General features: G+C 49.4%; 2 protein-coding genes across 5 annotated transcripts in view; one reads left to right on the top strand and one right to left on the bottom strand.

Annotated features, from left to right (window-relative positions):
- Positions 1 to 2787, top strand: part of LPIN3 (lipin 3) — a 42412-nt gene extending 39625 nt beyond the window's left edge. For all 4 annotated transcript variants that reach the window (XM_019484606.2, XM_014609601.3, XM_014609602.3 and 1 more), the window contains 3 exons: positions 837 to 951; positions 1048 to 1151; positions 2059 to 2787. In XM_019484606.2, the coding sequence (XP_019340151.1) occupies positions 837 to 951; positions 1048 to 1151; positions 2059 to 2203 (364 nt within the window). In that variant the 3' untranslated portion in view covers positions 2204 to 2787. The remainder of the gene's footprint in view (positions 1 to 836; positions 952 to 1047; positions 1152 to 2058) is intronic.
- Positions 2788 to 4431: 1644 nt separating this feature from the next.
- Positions 4432 to 27486, bottom strand: EMILIN3 (elastin microfibril interfacer 3). Its single transcript, XM_006275847.4, has 4 exons — positions 27090 to 27486; positions 21590 to 21712; positions 11827 to 12074; positions 4432 to 9558 (listed from the first exon to the last, which is right to left on the bottom strand). Exons 1-4 carry the CDS (start codon positions 27293 to 27295, stop codon positions 7664 to 7666), a joined length of 2472 nt encoding a protein of 823 aa, XP_006275909.1. The 5' UTR covers positions 27296 to 27486; the 3' UTR covers positions 4432 to 7663.
- Positions 27487 to 27600: the final 114 nt, after the last annotated feature.

Genomic DNA, 27600 nt, shown 5'->3' with positions numbered 1-27600 from the left:
CCAGAGAGGTGCAGAGGTCCATACAGACTTCTCCACCATGTGGTGTGTGATCACCATGTGCTTGCCCTTCTTTGCTTTAATAGATCCTATGGGCATATCCTCCTTCCTGCCTGCCACCCATCCCAGGCACAAACCAACCCTGCTACCAAAACTTAATACCCAGCATCTGGAATATTAGCCAGCAGTCCAGTACGTGTGTGGCAGGTATTACAGACTTTCTAATGCCTTCTTGCTGAGGTACTGAAGCCCAGATACTGGTTCCCTGGAATTGGCCTCGCTGTAGGCATAGGCTGTTAGGTTATCTGCTGTTATCCTGCCCTGTATTGGGTTAAGCCTGGAGATTTGTTTACCTCTTCTGTCCTACTGGCTAAGGCCTTTAATAGCAAAGAAAAATACCTAAGATGGTCCTGACTTGGAAACCTAGGAAGCCTGGATGCCTGTCCCCTTCACTCTTGTATTCTCTCATCTGATGGTGCCTGGCATTGCAATTCTATGTAAAATTGCCACTTGTTCTGCAAGAGCCCCCTCCCTCTGTAGCACCATGGATGCAGTGAGCACTTTCTGTCTCCAGGCATTTGGTGGCCTGGCTCAAGAGGTGGGAGGACTTGATGGGGTTCGTCCTTCCTTGGTGGGATCTTCCACGTTTAATATTCTAGAGACTTCTAGATAGGTGGAAAGGGTGGCTAAGACTTCTTCTTTGCCATAACTGTTGCTCCAGCAGTGTAAGGTGCTCTTACTGTCTTTGAACCTTCCCTCAGAAGCTTTGAAACAGCTTTGTAAGATGTTCTGGCTCATAGACCAGCCTTGCCATAATACTCTTATGTTTTATGTTGCAGGGAGGTGATTGAGAAAAAGCCAGAGGTGTTCAAAATTGCCTGCTTGACAGACATTCGGAACCTTTTTGGCTCTGCACAGCAGCCCTTTCATGCTGCCTTTGGGAACAGAGTTAACGTGAGTGGCACCCTCCTGGTTGCTAGTGGGAATGACCTCCTGGGGGACAAGTGCTTCTGTAGCTCTAATCTGTCTTGTCTGGCCTTTCTTGGGCAGGATGTCTATGCCTACAAGCAAGTGGGGCTGCCAGAGTCTCGTATATTCACTGTGAATCCCAAGGGGGAGCTGATCCAGGAGCTCACCAAGAACCATAAGTCCACGTAAGCCTGCCTGTTCTTCTTATCCTGGGATGTCTTTTCCACCATCTCCCTCTCTTCTCTGTACCAAACCTCACTCTTCATGCCCAGCATGGACTGTGAGGAAGATTGCAAAGTCCTCTAGCTAATAGGTGAAGAAGTTCATGCCAGTGAATGTCTATGACATTCACTGGCAAAGGGGAAGGGGTTCAACTCATTCCTGAACCTGCCTGTACAGCTGGAGCTTCCCAAAGATATTCTTTCAAGCTGGTACACATTAGCATGCCCCCAAGGAAAGCATGAGCTAACCCTTTTCTCACCAGGGGTCACAGAGAGCCTCTGCACCCTGTCATAGATTCATAGATGCTAGGGAATCTATGACAGGGTGCAGAGGCCCTCTCTGACCCCTGGTGAGAAAGGGGTTAGCTCATGCTTTCCTTGGGGGCATGCTAATGTGTACCTGCTTGAAAGAATATCTTTGGGAAGCTCCAGCTGTACAGGCAGGTTCAGGAATGAGTTGAACCCCCTCCCCTTTTTTGAGAGATTCCCAGTGTTATCTATCAGTGTTATCTTGCTCTCTTCCTGGGAAGAGTTTTCCTTAAGGAAAAAAAGGCCTCCGTGGCTAGGGTTGTGTCCTGCAGAGTGAAGCCACGGATTGCCTGTTCTCTCTGGGGCCTTTGTGATAGCAGTGGAGTTAGCACCCACACATGAGTGGGGCCTGGTATGGGCAAGAAATCCTGTGTGCTCTGCAAAAACTATCAATGTGCTCAAGACATTAAGAAGAAGGTAACTTGGACATCCATTGACCCCAGAGTAAGGATTGTCCTAAGCACCATTTTAAGCTAGCATGTTTTGTGTGCCTGGGTCAGTGAATGAAGGCCGAAGAGGAAAGATTTTCTCTGATCCTGAATGTTGATCCCTTCCCTCACAGGTATGAACGACTGACTGAGCTGGTAGAACTGATCTTCCCCCCTCTAGGTCAGAAAGGGAGCTTTGCTTTGTCTTGGCCAGAGTACAGCCACTTTGCCTACTGGAGGAGTCCACTGCCTGCCATTGACTTGGAAGACTTCTCTTGACCCACTTACTAATGGAGACCTGAAGGAAACCTTTCCTGGAAGGATAGTCACTTGCTGGACCCCAACAAAGCATTTACCCATTCCTTCTGCCTATTCTGCTACTGAGGCATTTCTCGTTTATTGTATGTTGTGGACTGTAAACCCTGTGTGAAAGGGCAAAATGGAGGGGTGGGGGTGAGGAGGGAAGACATGGCTTGAAGAAAAAATATTTGCTGGGGATGGAATGTGTTGTCTTATAAACCAGAGACTTTCTCCAGGTTCTTAATAAGTTTGAAATGATTTGTTGTTGCTTTTAAGGGTGGTGGCTCACTGAGGATCTTCACTCCAGATGCTGCTAGCTCCACTTCTGGGGATCCCAGGCAGTCCTGATACCTACAATACAGCTGTCTGGGGGCAAGGGGGGGAGGATGGTGATGGTCTCTGTTATGTACCCAGCTGTCTGTGAGCATTCAGAGCTTTGCACAGCTGTGATGTGGCTTAATTGCTCAGTAACTTGTCTAGGAGGCTGCAGACCATCCAGAACAGACTGTCAGTGAATAACCACATTCAGCCTAATAGTATCAATAAATAGTGCCTTAAAGTTCTGCATGTCTTTTAATGCTATTATCAGCTAACTTGATGTTAAGGCTCGTATTTCACCCAGAGCGTGGGAGCAGGTTTAGGGCTTGGAACCTGGGCCTGGGGCTGGCACAGAGGTCACTTGTGAAGCTACCTCGCATAGCACCAGACTTCTGAGGGCCTAGAAGCACTCAGTGGAGCTTTCAAAGGTTCCAGAATATTCTCTAGAAATTTGCTTCTCTGCCTCTGTAGCAACTCGTCTTGTACAGGAGGGAATACTACCTGGCCTCCCTCCCAAAGGTGGAACGCTTTATTCTAGAGCGCTCTCGAAACCTGTTAATGAAGTGAGCTCTAGGCACCAGATTTCTTATCATTCTTGGCCTTTTTCATATCCCTAATAGGAAAAGTAGGGGTTCTTGTGTCCATGGCCTATTGGATCTGGCAGGTGACTGCCTCCAGGAAAGGGGCCTTCTCTACTGCCTTGCCATTTCTGCTTCCCTAGGAGGATCTTCACAATGGGGCCTTCCAAGCACAGACCCCATTTAAGCAATGGGTGTGGAAAACTCAGGCACATGTAGTTTGTGTGAGCTCAAGTAGTTGATGGCGGAGCCACGTGTGGAACCCAGGCGTTCCAACCTGTGCCTACACTTAAGGCTATTTTTAAAACAGTCTGCTCTGAGGAGTACCTGACCTAGGCCAAAAAGGGCATGGTGGGGAGATCTCTGGTGCTTTTTGCTCTTCCATGGCAATGTCTGTCTACTTTATAGGCTTGTTAACAATCTCTACCTGTCCTCCTGGCAGAGAATGAGTTGCTTGTTCTAGCTGCCCTCATTTCTGCCCCAGGGAAGGAGTTTGAATTCACACCTGGCTTCCAGGCCTTCATTAGGCTCTTGTCCCTCTAATTCTCATCTGGGAGAGTTTCTGTGCCAGTCAGGGCTTTTCAAGGTGGTGCCAGGCGAGACCATGCCTTGAGGCACACTGACTTCCACCCTCCCCCCCTTGCAAATGTGAATCTCAGAATTGCCACAGTCCAGAGGGAGGCCAAATAGGTGTAAGGACCTAATTTCTGCCCTTGACAGAGGCTGATTTCTTCCCCCACAACAAGAGAGAGCTGCCACCTTTCTGGGCTGTTTTGTGTTCCTAGGATCTGAGCTATCAGAAAAGCCTTTGCCTGGCTCATAATTTTTGCAGGGGCTCAGTTGTGTGCATGGTGAGGCAGACTTTGAGCTCAGCTGTCTCCAGAACCAGGCCCTAAGAGTCATGGTGGGGTAGTTGCATGTTTGAAGTCTCCTGAACAATCTGGCCCTTCAGAACCTCCTCCCTGTCTCCTGCTGGGATCTGCTGTCCCATCCCTTTCATTATACAATATAACAGGAGCATGCCAGGCGGATGTTGCTAATTCCTGTTAGCAAAAGACTCATTTACTGGATGTGCTGCAGGTAACAATCACTGCAGTCCTTAGCTTCAATTACTTGCATTGCAAACAATTTTTCCCTGCTCTCCCTTTGACATAGCTTCCTTCCCGCCTCAGGCCAAAACTAATCTGGAAATAACACAGTAGTCTCTTATTGTAGCTGCCTCTCTCAATAATCCAAGTCTTGTGTTCAGCCCTCGGTATATACTGTAAATTTTTTCCCTTTCATTCTAAGGGAATCATTTGATACTGGAAACCTCAGCAAGAAGTTTTTATTTTTTTTCCAGTACAAACAGTCTTTCAGCATGAAAAATCTGAACAAATGTACAATGTTTTAAAAACAATACAAAATGGCCTTTAATAGGATCTGTCAACAACCACCTGGGAGCTGGCCCAAGGGTGAGCGGAGCCACAGGCGGGATCAGATTCCTTCTTCAAAAGCAACAAATGCCCCATTTTTTATTTTTTTTTAAACAAAGTTACCTTAGCTTTTTGACTCGAGTATCTGAGAACAGAAGTAAAAACTGTCCATGTCTTCAAGTTTCTAATCAGAAATCAGTCCAAATGTAACGCTACTTTGGAGAGGTCAGCACACATTCAACCACTCCTGGCTCTGTCTGATACTATTGCCTCCCCACTTTCCTCTCCTGTTGTTTGACTTTTTATCCCCTCTCTGAGCTGTAGGGATCTGTTCTGATCTACTCTCTTTAAAAAGTGGATTGTCAGACCAAATTTAGAGACATTCCAACTTCCTCTTTGGTTGTTTTGAGGTCTTTGGCCCCTTGTTGAGGCTGTGAAGGCTAGCTTTTCCATAGATCTCGTCCCTACTCTGCTGTCTGTGCTATTGATGTAAAGGGCCATATCAAGGCACGGCGAATTAGAGATACAGTTACATGCGAGTTAGCTGTTGTTGAGGAAACAAAATGGAATTTGAGGTCCAAGCAAAGCTGTCCTTGAGTGTCCAAGTGCTAGTCAAGACTTGCTTCAGGGCCCCTTTCCCTATGAAGACAGGCCCTTGTCTCTGTCATTTTGCTTTCATTGTGGCATGCAGGCAGAGAAGGGCCTTATCCCTCCGTGACACCAAAGTCCACCTGCACCACTTTGGGAGGCAGAATCAAGCCACTGCTGATTTGAGTGAGCATGTTCTATGAGTTGGTGGGCAGACCCTGGATAAGGATGTGGTGGGAAGCCTGGGTATATGATCTGCAGCCCCTAATGTTCAAATTAAAGAGAAAACAGTTTTGTTTCTGGTAGAAGCTTACATCTGAAGTTGTATCACATGGGAAAGGATGTCCTTAGCTTGTGTACAGTGCAGGTTGCCCCATGTCTGTTAATCTGAAGCAAAGAGAGCTTTTCTGGGGGCCAGGTTTCAGCCTGTGATCTGCTCTCGAGTATAGTATGCTACAGGGAAGAAACATGGTGATGGAGTGAAAGTAGGAATGAGAATGATCCAGAACAAGGGGGCAGAAAGGTGAGTGGGAGCAATGCAGAAAGGTCAGGAGTGAAAGCTCAAGAGCATTTTGGGGGTGGGTGAGAGGGAAGCAGAACTGATGTAGGGCCAGTATGAAAGGGTAAATGACAGTTGCAGTAGGACAGATGGGAGAACAATGGCAGTTTTTCTTTCTCCTTAAAGTGCCAACATTACTGGAATGGAGACTCCTATGTTTCCTCTTAATGCTTAATGGTGACAAGTCCCATCTTGGCCTAACAATAAATGATTTACTTGCTGTGACTCAAAGTGCTAGTGGACTTCTGATTTGGAACATTGCAGTCCATATGGAGCAGGTGTCCTCTAGGTAGTCCTGTGTGAACCGTATTTGAATGTTTTCCTTGCTCCCTGGGGAAGTTCAGTGGGAGAGGAGCTTGCTCTTGGGATTGGAGTGCAGTCCTTGTTAGTGGCTGTTGCACATTTGCAAGGTAGAGGCCCCCGACATCTAGTAGTTTCACTGCAGACTGAGTCTCCGTTCCAGTCCCAGCTAAACCTTTTGGTGCTGTCAGGCAGTTGCTTGCCCACTTGGTGCCCCATCTGGTCCATCTGAACAACTGTGGAAACTGCAAAGACCTCCGAGACTGAGCTTGTAAAAGCAGTTAGAAGAGTCGTGTGTTCAAAGGTGCTATAAGCAACACCACTGTCTTTCCCTCCTAATTGGCACTAGGTAAAGGCATCCACTCTCTAGAGAAGTCACATGTCCAAGGTGCTTCAGGCAGCTGTGGTGCATGAACTGGATTGGATACTGACTAGCCTTCAGTCTGCACGATGATAGAATACCACAAACAAGCACACATTAATCAGTGAACAGGTAAATCCTATTCCCCAAAACCTACACTTCAGCACTGTGGGTAGTAAATGCCACTTGATGGACGAAGGAAATTTGTACACATCCCCTCTCCCTTTGAAAACCAGGTGCCAGGGCTGGGGGATCTAACAGCTTCTTGCCTTGGCTTTCCACCTTTGGAGGCCTAGGTGCAAACATGACCCAGGTAATGAGCCAGGGCTGTGCACTGTTTGCAATCTTTGCAAAGAATGCAGGCTTCTTAGCAGCCTTTGTTCCTGCTGAACTTAGGACTGGGAGAGCTGAGCAGAGAGCACTCACAAAATGTAGTAGAGTCCTAAAAGGTCTCCCCAGAAATGCTACATGTGGAATAGGTAGAAAGTTACAATGGCACACAGCCTCCAGCTTTATAAACCAAGCTCCGGAGCACAGCAAGTAAAATGAAGAAAGCTGCAATCAGGAGTGAGGGGCAGAAGAGAATGGTGTATAAAAGTTTGCCATTTTGATGCATGCACTCCTACAGGAGCTGGCAATATCTTGTGTGCAGGGAGGGGCACTTTCTTACTCAAATAGATTAATTATGTAGTTGAGCCCCTAAAGTCTGCTCAGCTGAAGAAAAGGGCACCTACTAAGTCAAAAGAGGGAATCGAATTCTTGGGAAGGGGGAGGTGCGGTGCTAGAAAGCATTCTTTTAATAGCCAGACTTCTGGTGGTGGCATTGCTATTGGGGGTCCCTGGCTATCTCTGTGCTAGTGGGTAACATGAATGTGGTCCTTGCTGAACAGAGTTTCTCCAACCCAACCCACAAATACAGGGTTTTATCCTCCAGAAGCAATAAATCCACAAAAATGAAGCTGAAGCAGGGATCATCGTGAATCATCCTGGATTGCCATCATCCTGATGACCCTTCTTGGGTCATTGCTCTGGTAGTCAAACTAAAAACCACCCAGCTATGGACCGGCACCTTGCTACAATGTTAGTACAGATGCTGAGTGTCACAGAGCAGTACAGTAATTTTGAAGGGATAACATGGGCTGGTACAATCTCACTTTTCTTAGGAAGAAAAATATATATGGAAGAAAAATGGGAGAAGGGATTGTAGCAGCTTTTAATTTATACTTTAATAATAGGGGAAAAAAAACATTGTCCCACTGGAGTCTGTGTGATATAAGTTAATTCTGTTCTTCAAGAAAAAAGATGGGGGTTTCAGTATAGCTAATGCTGCTTTCCCTCCGGAGTGCTTTCCAACTGGCTAATTTGTTCAGCCAGCTCAGTGACTTTGGCTTGGCAATCCAGCAAGTTGTCCTTCAGTACAGTTATTTCCTGAGAGTGTGCAGCCAAAGTCCCATTCATATGGTCCATGTAGCCCCAGAGGCTGCCTGTGTGTTTCTCCAGCTCATCCTTGATGATGTCCAGGCTGCTTGTCACAGAGCCCAGCTTGCCACACATGTTTTCTACCTGGGCCACACGGTTGTCAAACTGAACCATCTCCTTCTGCAGGTCATGCGCGACATTCTTGCAGTTGCTCAGGTCATTCACAATTCTGGTTTTGAGTCTCTCCAAGTCACCCTTGAGGTTCAGAACACGCCTGTTGCTGAAGAAGAGCTGTGAGCCCTGGTCGCTGACCTGCTCCTGGATGGAGTGGACCTCATCCTCAATCTTGCGCTCGTGGTCATCCAGCGAGGAGTTGACATGCAGCATCGTGTTGGAATACTGGGAGACAGAGTCCTTGAGTCCTGTCAGAGACTTGCTGACAGTGTTCAGGTTGATCTTGAGCAGGGTGATTTCACCCTGCAAGGATCCAGCTGCCTCTTCCTCAATCCGCCGCTGGATCTCCAGGATGGTGGCGTTCAGCTTGCGCAGGAGGTCATAGTTGCTGTCCATCCTGAGCAGCAGGTCCTGGTTCTTGCTCTGGCAGTCTTCGATTTCCGTCCGGAAAGTCTCCACATCTTTGGAAGAGGAGGTACAGCCCAGGGAGCAGGTGGTCTCCAGGCTGGTGAGCTGACTCTGCAGGACATCTAGTCTCTCATCTGTTTGCTTTCTCACATTAGTCAGCTCGCCCTCCAGCAGGGGCATCACAGACCCATCCATGCCAGCTGGAGCACTGATGTTGCTCAGCTCCCCCACAATGGTCATGAACCTGTCCTCCAAGATTCTCACTTTATCATCGAATGACGTCCTCATGCCATCCACTTCTGATACCACCATGCCCCTCACACTGTCCTCCAGTGTTGGGCAGCAGCTGCCCATCTCCCTTTCCGTGGCATTGACCCTGGACTCCAGGTCCTCAAAGCGCCCTTCAAAGAGGTTCTCCAGGGTGATGGTGGAGAGCTCTCCATCCAGTTGTGAATGCAAGTTCTTTTGGGACTCAGAGATGCTGTGGAGGCCCTTCTCCAGGATGTTCATGCGCTCAGTGAGGTAGTTTAGGTTGCTGCAGCAGCTCTCAACCACGGTCAATCCTTGGATCTGGGTCTCCAGCTGGGAGATCTCCTTCTTAATCTCTAGTTCCTTGCCGTCCAGAGTCTGCTGTAGCCGCAGGTTGGTGGCTTTCTCCTCCTCGCATTGCTGCTGCACCTCCTGGATCCTGAAGTCACAGGTGCTCTGTATTTTGCCCAGCTTCTTCTCAAAGCCATCCAGCAGCTCCCCCCGCAAATGGCTCAGCCGGTTGTCGATGTACTCCTCCAGCATGTCAATGGAGGTGAGGGGCGAGGGCCTGGCTGACTCCAGCAGGTGCTTGATCTGTCCATCGTGGTCTAGAACCATGCCATGTACCTCATCCAGCAGGTTTGTCTTGGTTTTCAGGATGTCGCTCACCTCAGTCACTTTGCCCAAGATCTCCCCCACCGGTGGGTAGGTGGCGATGTCTGCTTTGTCTGCTACATCTGCGATCCCTTCTGGGATGACCCCAAAGCCCACTGTGGCGTCAGGCACACTTGGGCTGTTCATCAGGGACCCAATCATCTTACTGGTATCCTCCTGGATGGCCAGACGCAGGTGGTCCCCCAGGCCATTCACCATATTGTGCAGAGTGTCATAGGATTGTGAGAGGTGCCTCACTTCCTCCTCCAGCCGGTCCAGCCTGTCCCCAAAGATGCCAGGCATCTTCCTACCTGTGTGAGAGAAGAGACATGGGGTAGGGGGAGAAGAAAAGATGGGTTATTGTTGTTCTTTCAGCCTTGCTCCTACTTTAATTGTAACTTCCTTGTGGCCCTATTGCTTGCCCCACTAGGCAAACTAATATCTGAGTGCAATCACAATGGTCACGGGGCCATGCATCTGCAGGTGGCTGATAGGTAAAGCTGGCATAACCAGAGGTTTCTGCTTCCCATATTAATTACAGTCTAAGAAGTGAAAGGTGGAACAGATTCTCTATTTCCCTCAAATGGCCAGGTTCAGCACATGCAGCCCCGTCCGACTTGCTGATGGTGGTGAACGGCGCAGTATTTGGCACCAGTGGTAGCGGCCTCTAGTTACTACAGGTAGGTAGTAGGAGAGTTTTAATGGTACCCACAAGAATGGGAGTTTTCAGTTCTATGTGTATCTATATATGTGTCACCAAAGGAGCCAAGGATCCAGTAGCCAGATCCAACACTTGCTGAAGTGATTGGAAGAAACCCACAAACTTCACTGAGTTGTGGATCAGGCTTTTGCTTTCTAAGGTGGCATAGCATCAGGTACATGAAAGAGCAAGTTGTTTGACAGGAAGTTTGGTTTCTAGCAGCCTCCTCTAGGGCTCTTCCTCCTAGGGGAACCTATGTCATGAAGGGAGCCACTTCTTATCGAACTGTGCCTTCTCACAAGCACCCCTTCTCTGACACGTTCAGCAAAGCTTTCTCCCTGAACAGGCATGTCTAATGTGGCTGTGCAGTAGAATAGAACAATCCCCTGATTTACTGTCTGACAAGGAAACTGCCTGTAAAAATACACTTTTAGAAAGAGCAGTGGAGAGTCTGTTCAGGGCTAGCAACTTGAAAGGTAAGAGGTGGATCTGTGTGACTGGAGAGTAGTCTCCTGACCCTTTGAAAATCCACATGGCCTGCAGGGTATTTCCTGCCCTGGAGGGTGAATGCCAATGAGCACCTGTAAAATAAAGATGTTCCCTTCTTTCCAGATGGGAGGGATTTTTAAAGGGCCAGGAACGTACAGTGTATTTCAAAATATGCTTCATCAGTTCCAGCTGCCTCTTCTGATGCAGTCTTCTGTGGCTGTCTGGCTGAAGGCATGGTAGCATTTCAGAGCACTGCAATGGGAAGCTGCTTACTTTGTTTCCATTCTGCTCTGGATCTGGTGTCCTTTGTGATAATGATGAAAGGCAAGTGTTGTGAAGAGGGGCTCATGGTTACAGGTGTCTGGCTTGTGACCTCTCACAGACAGAGGGGGATTATTCCTATTGGGTCTGAGCTGGGTACATTCAATCCATTTTTGCTAAGGAAATTATTTGGCTCTTATGTTTTAGAAGTGCTTGAACCTGAGGTTTCAAAGGTGTTAGGAGCCCAGCTATCCCCCCAGACCTGGTGAGGCAGTCTTAGTGAGTTTAAATTTCAGGTCCTAGAAAATGGCAGGTGAATTGCAAGGTGGGAATATAAATGGGACTGAATTAGGTTCCTGTGCCTCAGACTGTGGGGTCTTCTACTGGAGTTTCCTAACCTCAAAGCTTCTGGCCTGCAAATGGTCCCTCCCATACTTCCGTCCCAGGTCCCAGGCCCTTTCACATAACTGAGATTAGAACTGGGTGCTAATTTGTAGCTTTCTCTCCTGTGCTCTGCCTTTTCAACTTGGCCACTCCTTGGTTTTGCATATGTCCATGTACCACCAATGCCATGATGCCAGCATCCCATTTGGCAAGTCCCTGTTGTCGACCCTTGAGTATTTCATGGGAGGCCACATTTAGATATCCACTTATTGCAATGTAGTATACTGCTCCCCCTCCCCCCCAGCTGACAGTACCCAGTGCATTGGCACTAAAATCTACTTTGCCCAGTGATTATTGGTGAATGCCACACAACCTTGGAATTTCTGTTCTCAAATGACCTGAGTTACAGGGCGTAAGGGTCCAAGCCCCAAAGGCTAAGCTCCAAGACTGCCCAACAACACTGGGCACAGATGCTTTGGCAGCTCTGGAAAATGAGGTCCTTTATCCTAAGCATGGGTAGCGTGTAGGTAACCACTGGCCATCATGCTGTATGGCATGGGTAGCTCAAGTGTGAGCTGGAAAGACCTTCTTTAGTGGGGAGAGAAGAGGTGCTTGCCCCAAAGCCCATTTGAGTCTTGCCCTGCCTTCTAAAGTGGCTAACAATGAGGCCAGCTATGTCACTGATTTTTGTCAAATTGACCTGGGTGTGTGAAATCAAAGCAAAGGCAGCTCCCCAGTGACTCACCGTAGTAGCTCTTCTTTGGTCCTGGAAATTGGTCTTGGTGGATTTTTGGATGAGGAGGAACTCTGGGGCCTGGAAACAGCTTCTGACTGGGAGGCAGCTTAGGGCTAGGGTGTTGGGGCAATAAGCCTGGTTGGTCTGTGGGGCTGTCATGGCAGCCTTCTCCCATGAACCCAGGGCAGCACCTCCATGCCAGCTCTGTCACTGTCTTGTAGCCGATTTTGTACCTGGGTCTGAAGAAGGTGCGGTACCTTGTTGGAGACAGGGAAGGAAGGGAGAGCAGGGTTAGGAGTTTAAATCTAGACTTGGAGCAACTGGTCACAGAGGGAGTAGTCTGAAGTAGCCACCAGTTCCATCTTTTGAAATCCTCTGTAAAAACATGTTGGACATGATAATTATTTATCTTTGTTGGAGTTTCTGTTCCTGGACTGCTCTGGTTCCCTCTTCTTATCATCCCACTGTTATGCAGTTGTCTCTGGGCATGAACACAATACAAACAATACCGTGCTTTGTTCAGGGATTATTCATTGACTTAGTTGTATTCTGGTGGAGCCAACAGGCCTCAGACAAATGTGGAGCCCAGTGTTCCAAGTCATGTACAAACAGAAGAGACAGAAGTCTTTCCCCCAACAAGTCTTCAACCTAGACAGATGAGATAGTTACAGGAGGAAACGGAGATGGGAAAAAGGGAGAACGTATAGGCGGAGGGATGGTTTATACAATTTTCTTTTCTTTTCACTATGGCATTCTCATTGATTTTAAAAGACTATTAACAGAATTGTAGTATTATTGGCTGCAGCTAGTGCTGTAGCAACTAGAAGCCACGCAAGACAGAGTCCTCAGTATAGTAGGTGCTATACAAATGCACCCTCAGTGGCAGCTATAGGATGGTTCAAATATCCTTTAAACAGATGCTCATTCCTCTATATTCCAAAAAATGTCTCCACGATGGACTAATGTTAACATTAATCCAGCAATTTTTTTCTTTACCGGGTAGAACGTCTGGCTGTAGGCACTAGAGGGCAGCAGCACAATGGTTGTACTGCTCTAGCAGAAACTGTTCAAGTAGGACTGGTAGATGTGACAGCAACTATCCTCTGCATTTCTCTTGCCCCTTTCCATCCAAGGGTCCCAAAGCATTTTACTAGCATTAATGAACTGAGCTCTTCAACACAGCTGTGAGGCTAAGGGACCTATCCAAAGACAATCCCTCTCTGTGGGTCAGAGCTGCCATAGGCTAGAAACAGACATTGCATTTGTCATGCCTGTGCTGGTTCTGGAGCAAGAATATCCCAGGACTGGGATGCAGACACATCACTCTTCTAATCTGGTCTTAGTAAGCAGCTGAATGCATTGCTGCTTTTCTGATTCACTGATGCAATCCCAAAATAATTGTACACACATACTTTGCAATATCCCTGTTATTACCTCTTACCTGGGGAACTTTTTTTGTAAGGATTTATCCTAGGACAACAGACATGGATGTTTATACAATTGTACCTTGTCCCAGTATAACATGGATTATGCTGGGATAAATGTGATGTCCATTGTTGCCACAGTACTTTGGAGATGCTCATTATTTGGAGATGATAATTATTAAACATCACATCAAGCTTTCTTTGTACGATATAAGCTGCTCACTTCCTGCACCCCCCTAGCCTCATCCCCACTCTGCTTTCCCTCCCCCTCTGCTGAATCAGTGGTATCACTGTCCGGGATTCCACAGGCGTTCGGGGAGGACTGGATTGCCCCTGCCATCCCCAACCTCAGTTCTAGCAGCATGGAACCAGTCTGGATGAACTGACCCAAATCTCCGCTCCTGAAGACCAACTGAGCCAAAATCTTAGTAGAGTTGGTTGGAAAATGGAGTTCTGCTGCTGAGGATATCCCAGTATTTGGAAATGTCCTTTTGTTCCAAATCAGGATGGAAAAAAAAAAAAAAGAAAATGGAAATTTTGTAATGTTTTGTTCCAGAAACACCAACATGTCTTTGTTGAACCCAGAATAATCCCTCACTTTCCTACAGCCCATTTCACTGAAGGATCTCAAAGTGCTTTACAGAGAAGGTCACTACCATCAGTGCTGGTACATGAGTGGGGTCTGGGAAGCACAAAGGGTCTGTCACTTGCCCAGGGGCACCCAGGAAGTTATAGCAAAGCTGGGAAGGGAACCTTTCAGAGGAGTTATCTCTGCTTGGTCATGATAGTCAGATAAATGTCATGTGATCTAAAATACTAAATATTTAAAAGTTTGATGTTGCAATAGAATATTAAACACCATATTCATGTCAAGGCAGGAGAGACCAAATGAAATGTCAAAATGAAATGCTCCATTCCCTTTGGAATCCTTTCACATTATTTCCACAGAAAACATCCATAGCATCAATGATTTCCCATGGAACAGCTGAATCTCAGTTGTGACAAAATAACATTTTTGGGCAGAAATGTGTGATGGGTTCTGACTGGTTTTTAGCTGGTGCCCTCAAAACTTCCATCCCACCAGCCACACAACAGCAAGGCACAGGATATGTGGTATTTAGGTGCCAGGGCCAAAGGAAATCTTCCACAGGTGAACACCTTGGGTTGTTCTAATATGAGTGTGGACATGCACTGCTACAAGAGAAACCAATACACCTAGATAAACTGAGGTTAAGCAATGAGCTGGTACGTCTGTCCACAGACACACAGGCACATCGACATTTGTCTTCATGAGTGAAATGCAAACATGCCCTTGTCTGCAGACAGGTGGCTGCATACAGGTATTGATATGTTCACACGTAGAGCTCTGCACCTTCTCCAGAGGATTAAAGACACAGAGCTACTGGAAGAGGGTTGCTATAGCTCAGCTGCTTCCGTTGCATGTGAAGGGAACACAGGGTTGTTTTGTTTCTAATCCATTCAGGGATACTCTGGGAAGGGTTTGATAAGAGGTCAGTCTCTTCACCTTCTCCATGGAAGCTCACACGATGCCGGAAGCTGCCCTGTGCTGCCGTTTGTTTGCTATTTGGTTGGAAACACAAGTGAGAAAAGAAGAGCAAGTGTTGGAAAAACCAAGGCCCTCTTTATTACTCCTCCCACCAGAAGACTCCAAGTTACTATGGTATTTTTTATAGAGCATAGAAACCTGCCCGGAAATATCATGGTGAGCAGTAAAAGGCAGGACAGACTGCCGAGCTGAGCCACAACATTGGCACACGCCACTACCTCAGCTCTCCCCAGAAGCCTGGGCTGCAGCTTGATGCTTTCTTTTGCTTGGCAGGCAGCTGGGTTGTAAATGGAACAAGAGCTCTTGCTGGAGAAGGGGTGAGCGAGGCGTTAGGCACGTGGGGCGCTGCCTTCCATGCCGTGCTGCCCTCCGGCACCACAGGCAACGAGGAACGTGCAGCCCTTGTGCAAATGAGACAGCCCCCCAGCTCTCTGAGTGTCAACAACAGGAAGTATTTATTGCAGCTGGATAAACATTTGCCAATGGCCCCTGTGCCTGGAAAAACTACGTCTCTCTAGCATGCAGCGTTCCAAGCCGTGTAAAAAGTTCAGCTGGCAGGTTCAGCTTCACTCTGACACTGGCCTGAGTTCAGCCCCAAGGTTTAGATGAAAGGCAAGGATGAGGTGGGCCAGGGAAGGAGGAGCACCAGCCTGGTACCACCCCCGCTTCCCCCCACAAGTGGGGACTAGTCTGAAGGGGTGGGTACAGTAGGTGCACATCTGGCCTCTGCTGAAAAGCACTGGAACAGCTCAGCTCTGTGTCCCAGGTCCTGGGCTGGTGAAGCTCCTTTTGGTGAAGCAGACTTTGACTCCCATGTTGGTGGCCAGAGTGGTGTTGTGCACAGTGGTGACCGCCTGGAATTTTGCACTCCACACAATGAGATGCAAACACCCACAAACCTCAGGTGCTTGAGCTTGAGCTCTGTCTAATGAGGGGAGCATATAAAGAGCAGGGGTAGGGTACACTCCGCCTCCCTACTGGATGAATCAGGAAGGGGCATTAGAGACCCTGCTGGGCTGTTAAGTAGCACTGATTCATGCTCAGCTCATATGGAATGGACTGGGGGTCTGAGTCCTACCCCAGCTCACGCGGATGTGGTGTAGGCCTACGTAGCTACAGCATTCAGCCTGTGACAACTGTCAGATTCCAACAGTGTTTGTAGGGAAGGGAGTTAGCAGGGTGCAAAAGGAATATGAGAGTTTTCCTGCTTTTTGCTGGGGTTCATTCATCACTCTCTCACCAAACTGTTGCTGCTAGCAAAGGCTGGGAGTCCAAGCTCCAGGGTTCTGCATTAGTTCTGCTGCTTGCTGCCCACCATGCAAGGCTACATTTCCATGACAGCTAGGTTCCCAACAGGAACCCAGTATAAAGAGCTCTTGTGAAAGACCTTCTAAGACCTGGTTTCACTAGTGATGAGCACATGCAGCTCCCACTGGCTTCACTGGGTGATGGGGAGAGCTCTGTCCCTCTGAAAATTAGACTTTTCACTTCTCCATGCCTCAGTTTGCCCTATTAATGAAAGGGGATGACAACTCTGCTTTGCATCCCTCAGGGCAAGGCCAGGCCTCACAAATGTTTGTAGGGGCCTCTGGATCCTTGGGTGCAGGTGGTAGAGAAGCACAAGTCATATGGTTCTATGGTGGTGTCATATGGTCATACGGTTCATATGGAGCTGTTTGAAGCACTGACATTTTTCACTAAAAGCCTCTGCTTGCCACAAAAAACGGATTTTTGGTTACTCCCTCTCCCCCCTCATTCCTTATGTCTGGCACACAGAGTATCTTAATTTGCACATGCTGCCACACTGCCTCACACCTCTAGGCTACTAGCCTCATGTCCCCATTCTTCTCTAGGCATTGCACTACATCTCCCACAATGCACCATAGTTACAGATTCCCATTATGCACTTCTCATTTTAATCAGGGAGAGTGGTCCTAGGAGGAAGCCCAGCCCATGGAGAAGAATGAGAATATAAGGAACCCTCCTTTCCCCTTCTCTGAGACTGTCACAGAGTTGCCAGATGAAAATTGGGATTTAGATTTTAATTAAAAAAAACAAAATTTTACGGAAAATGCAGTTGAAAACAATATCCTTTTAATTTGCTTTGAAATTTTCAGCAGAAAAAGAATCCTCATTTTCCAACCAGCAATACCCTAGCCTTGGGGGACCCATGGTGGGGTGGGTCCTTGCAAGATCAATGAGACAACTGTCCATGGAGAAAGGGAAAGATCACCTCCACAGAGCACTTAAGTTCACTCATCTTGGCACATTGAATACAGCAGGAGAATCGCTGCTTTATCCCACCCAGAGGTTACAGGTGAATGACTAATTCCTGAGATGCACAGGTGGGATGAGGCCTCTGGCAGAGGGTTAGTGGGTTAGCATGAGCAGTTTCCCTTTGGAAGTCATCAAATCACAGGTGGGTCTTTGCTCAGCATCGTCTCACCCAGATATGAGAAGAGTGGGCAGGTCTGGTTAGAAGGAAGGGAAGGAGATATGCTGGCGTGAGTGGAGTAGTGCTGAAGGGGAGGGAAAAAAGGGGTGATTGCTTTAACTTGTGTGATCTTTGTGGTGCCCTAAAAGGAGTACTGCCATCTTGTTTCTCCAGGGATAAAATGTTTTCACCTTGAAAGCTCAGTAGAGTTGTCTCCAGCTTTGCAGGAACCTGCCCTTCGTCTCCTTAACAGGGACAGAGCCCCAGTTGATCCCTCACCATGCTCTCTTGTGTTCCGTGGATTGGGCCTCAGTCTTCTCTCTCCATGGTGGGAGCTGTGCACTTATGCATAAATGGGCCCTAAGCAGGGTTTGAATTACGCTCTGACTCTTGTGGCGATCTGCGGCGGTGGCAGCCAGAAGGAGCTGCTGCCTCCGCCAGAGGCATGGGACAGGCCAGGGGGTTCTCATCTCTTATGGGGGAGCTCAGCCCCCCGCCCCCCGAGCTCCCCCATAATTTGAACCCTGGCCCTAAGAACCAAGGGCTTCTGTTTGCAGAAGAGCCAAGCCATTCCTGAAAAGAGATGGCAGATCTGTGAGGAAGGACCCCTGCCTCACAGGCACTAAAGCCAGGCAGGGAGACTGGCTCCCTCAGTGGGAGCAGAGGTGCTCAGGGCAGGGCATGGAAAACCTGCAGTCAGGATTCTCTTACCATCCCAGAGGGGAGGTTTCTTCCTGACCACAGACAGACAATGGCTGTCCTTTGTCTTGAAGCATGAGGGTTTATAATTTATCTTACTGAATGCATCTGTGATGGATCCTACCAGTCATGAACATACTAATCTTTTTCTGTGTCGTGCTAAGTTCTGGACTGTGATGCTGTCCTGTAGCAAGGAGTCCCATGGGTTGGTTATGCTTGTAGAGAAAAGTATGTCCTTGGTTGGCTGGTTTTTGGTGTGCTGTCTTTCAGTTTTACTCATGGCCCTCCATGCTGTAAGAATGGGTAACTAGGACTCTTTTGGGAGAGGTAGTTAGCTGTGTTAGTCTGCAGTCAAGCAGAAGGCAAGGTAAAGATGCACCTTATAAACTAACTAAATCAGAGATTCATAAGCTTCTGTGAGTCAGAGCTCACTTCAGCTTTACATGTCCTTTCATAGCATCTGATGAAAGAGAGAGAGAGAGAGGAGTCCATGAAGAGTGGTTGCTCCTTAAGGATGCAATCCTTGAAGCACAAGGGAAGTCCATCCCAGCCCGAAGGAAAGGTAGCAAAAGGGTTGGGAGATCCCTGTGGCTAAATAGGGGACTCCTGGGCCTCTTGTATCTGAAAAGAGAAGCCTACAAAGATTGGAAGTCAGGTAACATCACCAAGGAGGATTATTCGGCACTGGTCCCACCTGTAGGGAGCAAACTAGGAAAGCCAAGGCCAAAACTGAACTCATATTGGCTACGGGAATCAATGGCAACAAAAAGTCCTTCTTCAGATACATGGGTAGTTGGAAGAAAAACAGGGACAACATTTGACCCCTGCTAAACCAAATGGGGCAGCTGACAATGACAACCAGGAAAAAGCTAATGTCCTTAATGATTATTTTGCATCAGTCTTGCATCAGCCCAAGGGGATCACCCTGCCCAACAAGATGCAGAACTGCAACATGGCAAAGACATACTCATCAGTCATGAAGGCCTCGTGAAGGGACACCTTGGGAGGCTAGACACCCACAAATCAGTTGGTCTGGATGGAATGCACCCAAGAGTGCTAAAAGAACTGGCTGACATCATAGCATGGCCATTGGCAAGGATATTTGAGAACTCATGGCACTCAGGTGAGGTTCCTGAGGATTGGAAGAGGGCCAATGTGGTGCCCATTTTCAAGAAAGGAAGGAAGAAAGATCCAGAGAACTACAGGCTAATCAGTTTGACCTCAATCCCTGTAAAGATATTGGAAAAAATCATCAAAGAAACCATTAACAACAGGCTAATGGAATACAATATCCTGAAGGATAGCCAACATGGCTTCATTGTGGATAGGTCTTGCCTGGTGAACCTCATTTCCTTCTACGACCAGGTGACACATCACCTGGACAAAGGAGTGGTGGTTGACATCATCTACTTGGACTTCAAAAAAGCCTTTGACTTGGTCTCCCATGAAGTCCTCATGGTTAAATCGGTGAACTGTGGCCTTGACAACCTCACGGTTCAATGTCTTGGGAACTGGTTCCATGGTCAGACCCAGAAAGTGAGAGTCAATGGAACCATGTCAACATGGTGCATAGTGACCAGTGTGTCCCCCAGGGCTCCAGACTCAGACCAGTACTTTTTAACAGATTTATAAATGATCTGGACTCAAGTATCAGAAGTGGACTGGCTAAATTTGCTGATGACACCGAACTATGGGGAAGTGTGGTCACACTAGAGGATAGGCTGGCAATTTAGGCCAACATGGATAGGCTTGCAAGGTGCTCCACCTCAGGGGGGAAAAAAGTCCACATCACACCTATAAGGTCGGCAGTGCTACACTCACTAGCACCATGACCGAAAGGGACTTGGGGGCCATGACTGACCACAAGATGAACATGAGCCACTAAGGCAATGCCACAGCCAGCAAAGCAAACAAAACCCTGGCTTGTATCTATCAATGCATCTCAGCAAAACCCAGGAAGTCATCCTTCCACTGTACTCGGCCTTGGTGAGGCCATAGAGTACTTCACTCAGTTCTGGGCTCCGCACTTTAAGAAGGATATGAAGAAGCTTGAGAAAGTCCAGAGGAGAGCCACACGGATGATCAGAGGTTAAGAGAACAAGTCTTATGGGGAAAGGCTGAGACACATGGGACTCTTCAGCCTGTAAAAGCAAAGGCTCAGGTGGGGCTTGGTGGCAGCCTATAAATATATTAGGGGTGTGCACCAGGAACTGGGAGAATGTTTGTTCACCATGACACCCCAAGGGAAGACAAGGTCTAGTGGTCACAACCTCCAGGAAGATCATTTTAGACTGGACATAAGGAAAAACTTCTTTACTGTCCAAGTTCCCAAAGTCTGGAACAGACCTTTCAGAAGTGGTGGTACCTACTTTGGATGCCTTTAAACACGTTTGGATGCTTATCTTGCTGGGATCACTTGACCCTAGCAGACTTCCTGTCCCTCGGGGGGGGCTGGACCCGATGATCTTGCGAGGTCCCTTCCAGCCTGAATGTCTATGAATCTGTGAAATCTATGACGTGAGCTCTGGCTCACGGAAGCTTATGCATCTCTGATTCAATAAGACTATAAGGTGCATCTCTACCCTGTCTTCTACTTAGGAGTGTTGCTTACCCTTTCTGCACTTCCAACTCGGACATGACCCCTTGCTTCTCTCTAAATAAAACCTCTCCCCATTCAGATGTCTCTCTCCCCTCTAACCTTTTCATTGCCTGACTCTACACCCCCTCCTACTACTGCTCCATCTCTGACCAGAAATGAGCACCACAGTCATGCTTCTGTTCATGGCTCCGCTACGGATGTACTGTGTGGTCTTGGGCAAGTCACTCTCCTTCCCTGAGCCACAGGACCTCACCTGTGAAACGGGTTCCCATACTCCAAAGGAAAGTACAGTATGAGTGGCAAAGGATCTTTTGCTCGCTAGATTATTGCCAGGGAACATGTGAAGCTGGGAGTTCTGGGAGTTGAACTCTAAGGACTAGATCCAGAGCTAGACTTCCCCAAAGTTCAAGGGGGCTGGGAATTGGGGACCCAGGTTGGGCCTGTCTCCACCCTCCACCCATATTTCCTGCAGTCCATGCCACAGCAGGAACAGAAATTCAGTGCAGGTTGGCCTGCTCCTGACTCCTGTGTTACTTTGTACTGTTGGTAGCAGAAGCGTACATTGAAGTCCTGGCTGAGATCAGAGCGTTCCTGTGCCACGTGCTGTGCAGACACAGAGACAGTTTCCATCCCAAAGAGCTGACAGTCCAAACTGACTAGACAGGCAAAGGATGGGCAAGAAGGCAGAGGCCCCAAGAGGTGGCCTGATTTGCCCAAGGTCAGATAGCAAATTAGTGGCAGTGCCAGGGGTACAGCCCTGATCTCTTGAAACCCAAGCTGCTATCCCATCAGCTGGGCCATGCCTCTTCTGGTGTTTCATTGAGGCAAACCTATGGATTCCCTGCTGTTACTGTAAGTAGGAACCCAGGTAAGCCTCATCCAGGCAGGGTGCAGGCAGCCCAGCTCTGGGACAGCGACAGGAAAACTACATGCTTGCACTGCAGTGCGAGTATGTCTCACATGAGGGCAGATGCTTCTCCCAGCTGAGTCTCCATGACCCCACCATCTCCCCAAGGTCACAAGCATGACTATATCCCAAGGATACTCACAGGACTTTCCCTGGGCACTTAGGCCCCCAGCTGCACTTGTGATACTCCGCCTTCACGTAGCTTTCGGCCCCATCCTGCAGGGCACATGTCACGTTCCTCTGTACCACATATGCGCAGTAACTCCTACAGTGGGAATAACAGACCACAGTCAGGAGGGAGCAGCAAGGAATCCTCTGCTGGGGGTGGAGGGGAGCACTGCGACCAACCCCCATAGAAGGGAGTGGCACAAAAGACCCGTCCAGTCCAGGATTTACCTGCAACTGGCTAATGCCTGCGCCTGAGGTCTCCTATAGGGTTAGGCAGCTAGAGGGCTCCCTCAGTCTGCTCGTTCACTTGGAATAATTAATTAACCAACACCATTGACCTGGAAAAGTCACAGCAAGAGAGCTCAGACTGGAGCCCCCCGCCCCCATGAGCCCCACATCCAACTGTATGCTGGAGTCTGTAGGAAGGAATGGGAAGAGCTGAAAGTTGTGTGGACTTTTTTTTTGCATTGGTGAATCTGAGGCATGCCTCTGAGCACTGCTGTGCAGGCATGGTCCCTGCACTGCCCTTTGCTGCATCAGGATGCAGTTAAAGCAGGAGGAGGAGCTGTGCTGTGCAGTAAGGAATGAGGTGTTGGGTTCCAAGGTATCAGGAGCTCCTTCAAGAGAGGTCCTGAGTCCAGATACCCTTAGCTACATTACCCATCTCTGCAATGTGTGGCCATCCATAAGGCATGGAGCTGGCCCCTGTGGATGGGGCCGCTCAGATGCTTGATGAGGATAAGCACCCAGAAGCCCTGCTCCTCAGAACAACCATGTGCAGAAGTCTCCCGTGTCTAGGGCTGCCAGGATTGCACCATGGACACCTGAATGCCTTTGCTCTGGCTCTATCAGGAGGTCAGCTCACATGGTCTCCAGAGCATTCTAGGTTTGGCTGGGTATAAACCCAGGCTATACTTTGAGGCTGCTGCTTCTCAGTCTGGCTGTGACTCAGCAGGGAGAAAAAGTAGCAGGGAAAAATCAATCCAAGATTTCCCCTCCCGTGAGGAGCTCCAGGCTGTGGTTGGGTTTGATGAATTGGGGCCGGTTTTCCCGATGCTAATATAATTCCTTCTGGGACTTCCCCTCCCTTCAGCTGTAACAACCCCAGAAACCACAGAAGGGAGGTGCTGCTGCTGCTAGTGCCAGCCCTGTCAAGCCTCAGGAAACAGAAGGGCTAACACTTCTCTATTGTGGAGGGGCACAGTGTTTCCCTGCCGGCGAGTGAATGGCTTTGGGACTCAGATCTACATTCTTCTCTATATGGACATGGGTGCATCTAATGTCTCTGCTTAGGGTTACAACAGAGATCGAACACTCCAGGTTCTGCTCTCAACCCAGAGCTCAGTGACGCTGCAAGACCTCAACCCAGCCTTCTGCATGTGCTTACAGTCTAAGGAGGGAGCTCTGGTTGCAGGATGCATGCACACAGTCTGCTTCTCCATACACCCAGCTCTCTACCTGTCCACAAGTGCTGATGATGGTCTCCCCCCTCCCACAGGACCCTTCCTGGCTGGTGGCTGCCCCTTTGTCCTCAGTCACTAGGCTCCTCTTGCCTGCAAGCCTACATTGAGATGGGCTGCACAGACTCCATGCAACTGCTTTGTATTTTTGCTAGAGTCCATCTCATGCAGGGCACAGATATCCAGTGCAGGCTGCCCTGCTCCTGCCTCCAGCTAGCAGTCTTCTAATCTATCTTGATGTGTAGGCAAAATTGATCCATGTTCCTTCCCTCCAGCCTCTCAAAAGTCTTTGGCTTCAGCAGGGCCATTGACTCCCTGCTTTACCTGTGGCAGGTTAGGGTGTTATGGCTTGTGTTTTTCAGGGTTGATTGTGTAGCTTTGCTAGTAGGTTAGACAATGGATTGGTATAGGATGGTTTGGATAGAGATGATCCTGCCTCTGGTGGGGGAGGTTGGGCTAGATGACGTTTGGAGGTCCCTTTCAGCTCTACTTTTCTATGATTCTATGATAGGGTTTGAGAACATACTTAAATCACGGAGTGGTCCCGCCTGCACTGCAAGACTGAACCACACTGGAGCTTCAGATGGGACAGCTGTTTTGTAACCAGCTCCTTCCCTCTGGTAGTTCTTACGGTGTAGACAGGGTCTTAGCAAAATTTAAGCTGGTTTTGCACTTGTTTTCCAGACCCTTAGAAAACAAGGCCATTAGCTGGGGCCTCTTCACCTGCTCTATCTGTATCTCCCTTATGGGGAATAGCCCCACCCCTAATTAGTAGCTTGCCTGAGTGGTAAAACCCTGGGCAGCTTGTGGTTGCCAGTGGCTGAAGCAAATGAGCCCTGGGCTGTGTCACTTGGTGCCAGCGGGACAGTTGATGTGCCCAGCAGGACAGTTCTGCCCTGTCATGTTCATTTTCTGTGATCGCTCAGCCTCTGATCCATGTGGGAGCCCAGTTGGCAGGGTGGAGTAGCACATGCAATAGGATCAAGCTGGGCGCTTGTGGATTGAGGTCAGGAAAGGAAGGCTCAGCAGGAAGGATGCAGGTGTAGTGCCAGGGACAGTTGGAAGCTGGGGCGATTTTAGTACCATGCAGGGAGGAAGAGAGAACCAGATGGGCCATGCTGCCCATAGGGGCAGAGACAACAGAGAATTTCAGAGGAGGATTAAGGGGACAGCAACACAGCAGATGGCTCTGGAGGCGTAGAGAAGGCTGCAGGGATAAAGTCAAAGGTTGAGTTGGCTGCAGTGAGTCTATGGGAAAAAGCAGATGGGGCTCAGTGAACTCGTGGGGGTAGGAAACAGCACTGTGATGTAAGAAGGTCGTGTTGTCTGATGCTAAACCACAAACTAGGAATGGCTCCGGTTGTCCAAGCATCCCCTGTCCAGGACAGAGGCAGCAAGGAGGTGCAGCATCACAGACTTCACCTCTAGGAGATCATTCTAGTTTGGTCACAAAAGGAAGCAAGTTGGGGTTCTCAGCCTAATTCTTAAAGTGCGGTTGTCCAGTCATCCCATGTTGCGCCATTGCTTAGGCACAGGTAGCAGGGTCTGCTCATGAGAGGAGCAGAGCTAATACAGCAAAGGATAGCCTTCCTGGGGTTGAGGTGTTCTGGGAGGGTGCCAGATCTAGAATAACAATGGGAGCCTGTCAGGAATGAGGAGCATTAGTTAGAGAAGTGGGTATGTGTGTATATCCTGCCCAGACCTGCTTGCACCATGTTTGGCTACATTCAGCATTATCAGCCTCCTCTCCATACAAAAGAGCTGAAGTATCCTAATTTGGTTTCCCATGGAGCATTCTCTCTGCTCTCTCAAAAATGGAGGAAAAAAGATAATCCAGCTTTCCCACTCACTGGACTGAGGCTGAGCTTTCTCTCCCTGTTATTCCAACTTTCATGGGTTTGGCTGAGACAGTATCTCAGTGGTTCTCAACCACTGGGTTGAGAGACCAGGGTGCCACAAGATCTTTTGAAGGGTGCTGCATGCTGTGAGGAAATAAGCAGATAAATTCAGGCCAGACTTCTGCCCTGCCCCTCTGCAAGGAGGAAAGCGCTTTAATAAATTAGTTTTTTTAATGGGGTGCTGCTCAGTTCACAAAAGTTATGGCAGTGTGCCTTGAGTCCAGTAAGGGGTGCCTTGAGTCTAAGAAGCTTGAGAACTGTTGCAGTAGCTGGGCATGTTGGAGCAGAAAGAAGGAGGGGCAGAGCTGGGCTGAGGGCATGACTGTAGAGAAGCTGTGATCTACTAGTACTTCCCAGCCCATCTGCCAAGCAGCCCCAGCTAGCTACAGTGCCAGACCAGCCAGAGCAAGGGAAAGCATCTTCATTCCCCCACTGTCACCCACTGGAAGGCTGGAGCACTGGGTGAAGGGTGGAATTCCAGGGGAGGGTAGTAATGAGTTAGCACATGAGCCTGGCCCATCCTGCCATGGGGGAGGAGGAAGATATTTGGAAGCAGTGGCTGCCAATGGTGGCAGCAGCTAATGGGGCAGAAGGAGGTAAACACTATGAGAAGGAGGGAACATGGGAGGGCCTGGTGACAGGATGGAGTGAAGCACTGCGGGGGGGAAGGGCGGGGAACACGTCAAACTGAAGAGCATCCCGTAGGCAGTGCAAGCCCAGAGGAGCCACTAGCATTGGTCTCAGGGCGACCACTCTTTAAAGCAGGGGTGGGCAAAATGGGGCCCGTGGGCCAGATGTGGCCCACCGGGCCATTCTATTTGTCCCAGCGGGCCCCTTGAAACTTTAGAAAATTAATATTTATCTGCCCCTGGCTGCTTGTCATGCGGCCCTTGATGGCTTGCCAAAACTCAGTAAGTGGCCCTCTGCCCAAAATAATTCCCCTCTCCTGCTTTAAAGGCTATGGTTACCTTTAAAATCAATCCAATCAGCCCTGCACAGGACTTAAATTGACCCAATAAATAGCATCTGGGACCCAACAAGAGGCCAGGGAAAGCAGGGCTGCATGTTCCAAGAGCGCAGCTGCCCCAGGCCAGATGAGGAGGGGTCTCTGCTCCATTACCACGCCGTCTCTGCAAGCACTGGCAACTTCCCACCAGGGACAACCATCCTGACCCAACCCTACCAGTGCTCTCTGGTGCCCCCTCTGTGTGCCCTGAAGAGCCCTTTGATTCTTCATCCCCATCTCTAACTGGTCACTCCCCCATACACTATCCCCTCGAGAAACAAGCTCCTCCAACCTGTCTAGGTGGCTCCATCCCCCTGCAGCCCCAGGATGTGCTGCCTGGTTCTATCCATCCACAGGGACAAATTCTGCTTGGGGTGACACTGGTAGGAATCCAGTCAGTCGTTAAGCTTTGCACAGGGCTGCTCCAGCCTAGAAGCCAGCTCCTCTTCTCAGTTGGAAGAAAGGCAGTGCTTGAATTTACCATCAATTTTTAGCCACAATGTCCTTGCAAACTCCTTGCAATGCCTTATTAACGAAGCCAGCAAGCAAGGCAGTAGAGCTGGTAGCCACCCTCCTCAGAACTGCAACCAGCCAGGTAAAAAGTGAGCGGACCCGCTGACTTCTTCCAGAGAGACCCCTTCCCTTTTGTCCCCACCTGTGGCTAAGTGGTGTCCAGCCGCAGCTGCTGTTTGAGCCCTGTGCAGCTGGAAAACTTAGGGGTGCTTGGCCACCTCGTGCTGGCACTGCCACTATTTATTGCCCCCATCATCCCTCATAGTTCTTCCTAGAGCAGCCTGGAGCCAAAGGCTGGCCCCTCTGCTGCAGCTGCAAGAAAGAAAGTGAGTTACCTCTTTCCAGCCCCTTTTCCAGAAGCTCATTCCAGATTTTTTTTTTTAAACCCAATTTAATCTGCTGCTCTGGGCTGGGCCAAGGGGCCCTGGCACCAAACCCCAAAGCAGTGCGGCTGCTCCCCCAGAGCTACACTTCCAGGGGCAAGTCTCTGCCCCAGCCTCACCCCCCCCTCGCGAGACCCGATCCCTCGTGGCAGGGCTCGGCGGTGGCTCTGCATCCCCGATCGCCTGGAGGGAGAGACCCGGAGCAGCGACTTACTTGTGTCTGCCCATGGGCTTGCCCGGGCTGAGCTGCGGGCTGGATCCGGAGGTGTAGAGGTTGTATCGGCTGCTGTAGGGCACGGGGGGCGGGTGGTGGTAGAAAGTCCCTTTGGCATCGGCCAGAGCGATCAGCGTCCCCAGGCAGAGGGAGCGGAGCAGAGCCCCGCACAGGGGTGTCCCGGCCGCGGCGCTCGTCCTGCTCATGTTCCCCGGCCCCGGCGCGGGGCTGCAGCCGCCGGGCGACCTCGCTCCTCCGGCCGCGGAGACCTGCGGGCTCCGCGCTCGCTCGCTCGCTTTTGTAGCCTCCTTGCACTTCCCCTCTGCCGTCTCCGCACCAGCCCCGGCTCCGCTAGGGCAGGGGGAAAGGCGGGTCCAGCTCCCTGCATTAGCATAATACTGCAGCCATCTCCTCCTCCTCCTCCTCCTGCCCTTTGAAATGCTCGCCCGTCAATCAGACAGCAGCCCCCCGCCGGCAGCGCCGAGCCCGAGCTTAGCGGAGAAAGGAGAGA

Source organism: Alligator mississippiensis, chromosome 9, assembly GCF_030867095.1.
Source record: "Alligator mississippiensis isolate rAllMis1 chromosome 9, rAllMis1, whole genome shotgun sequence".
Lineage (NCBI taxonomy): Eukaryota > Metazoa > Chordata > Crocodylia > Alligatoridae > Alligator > Alligator mississippiensis.
The sequence above is the reverse complement of the archived record's forward strand: the minus strand, read 5'-3'. Positions and strand labels throughout refer to the sequence as shown.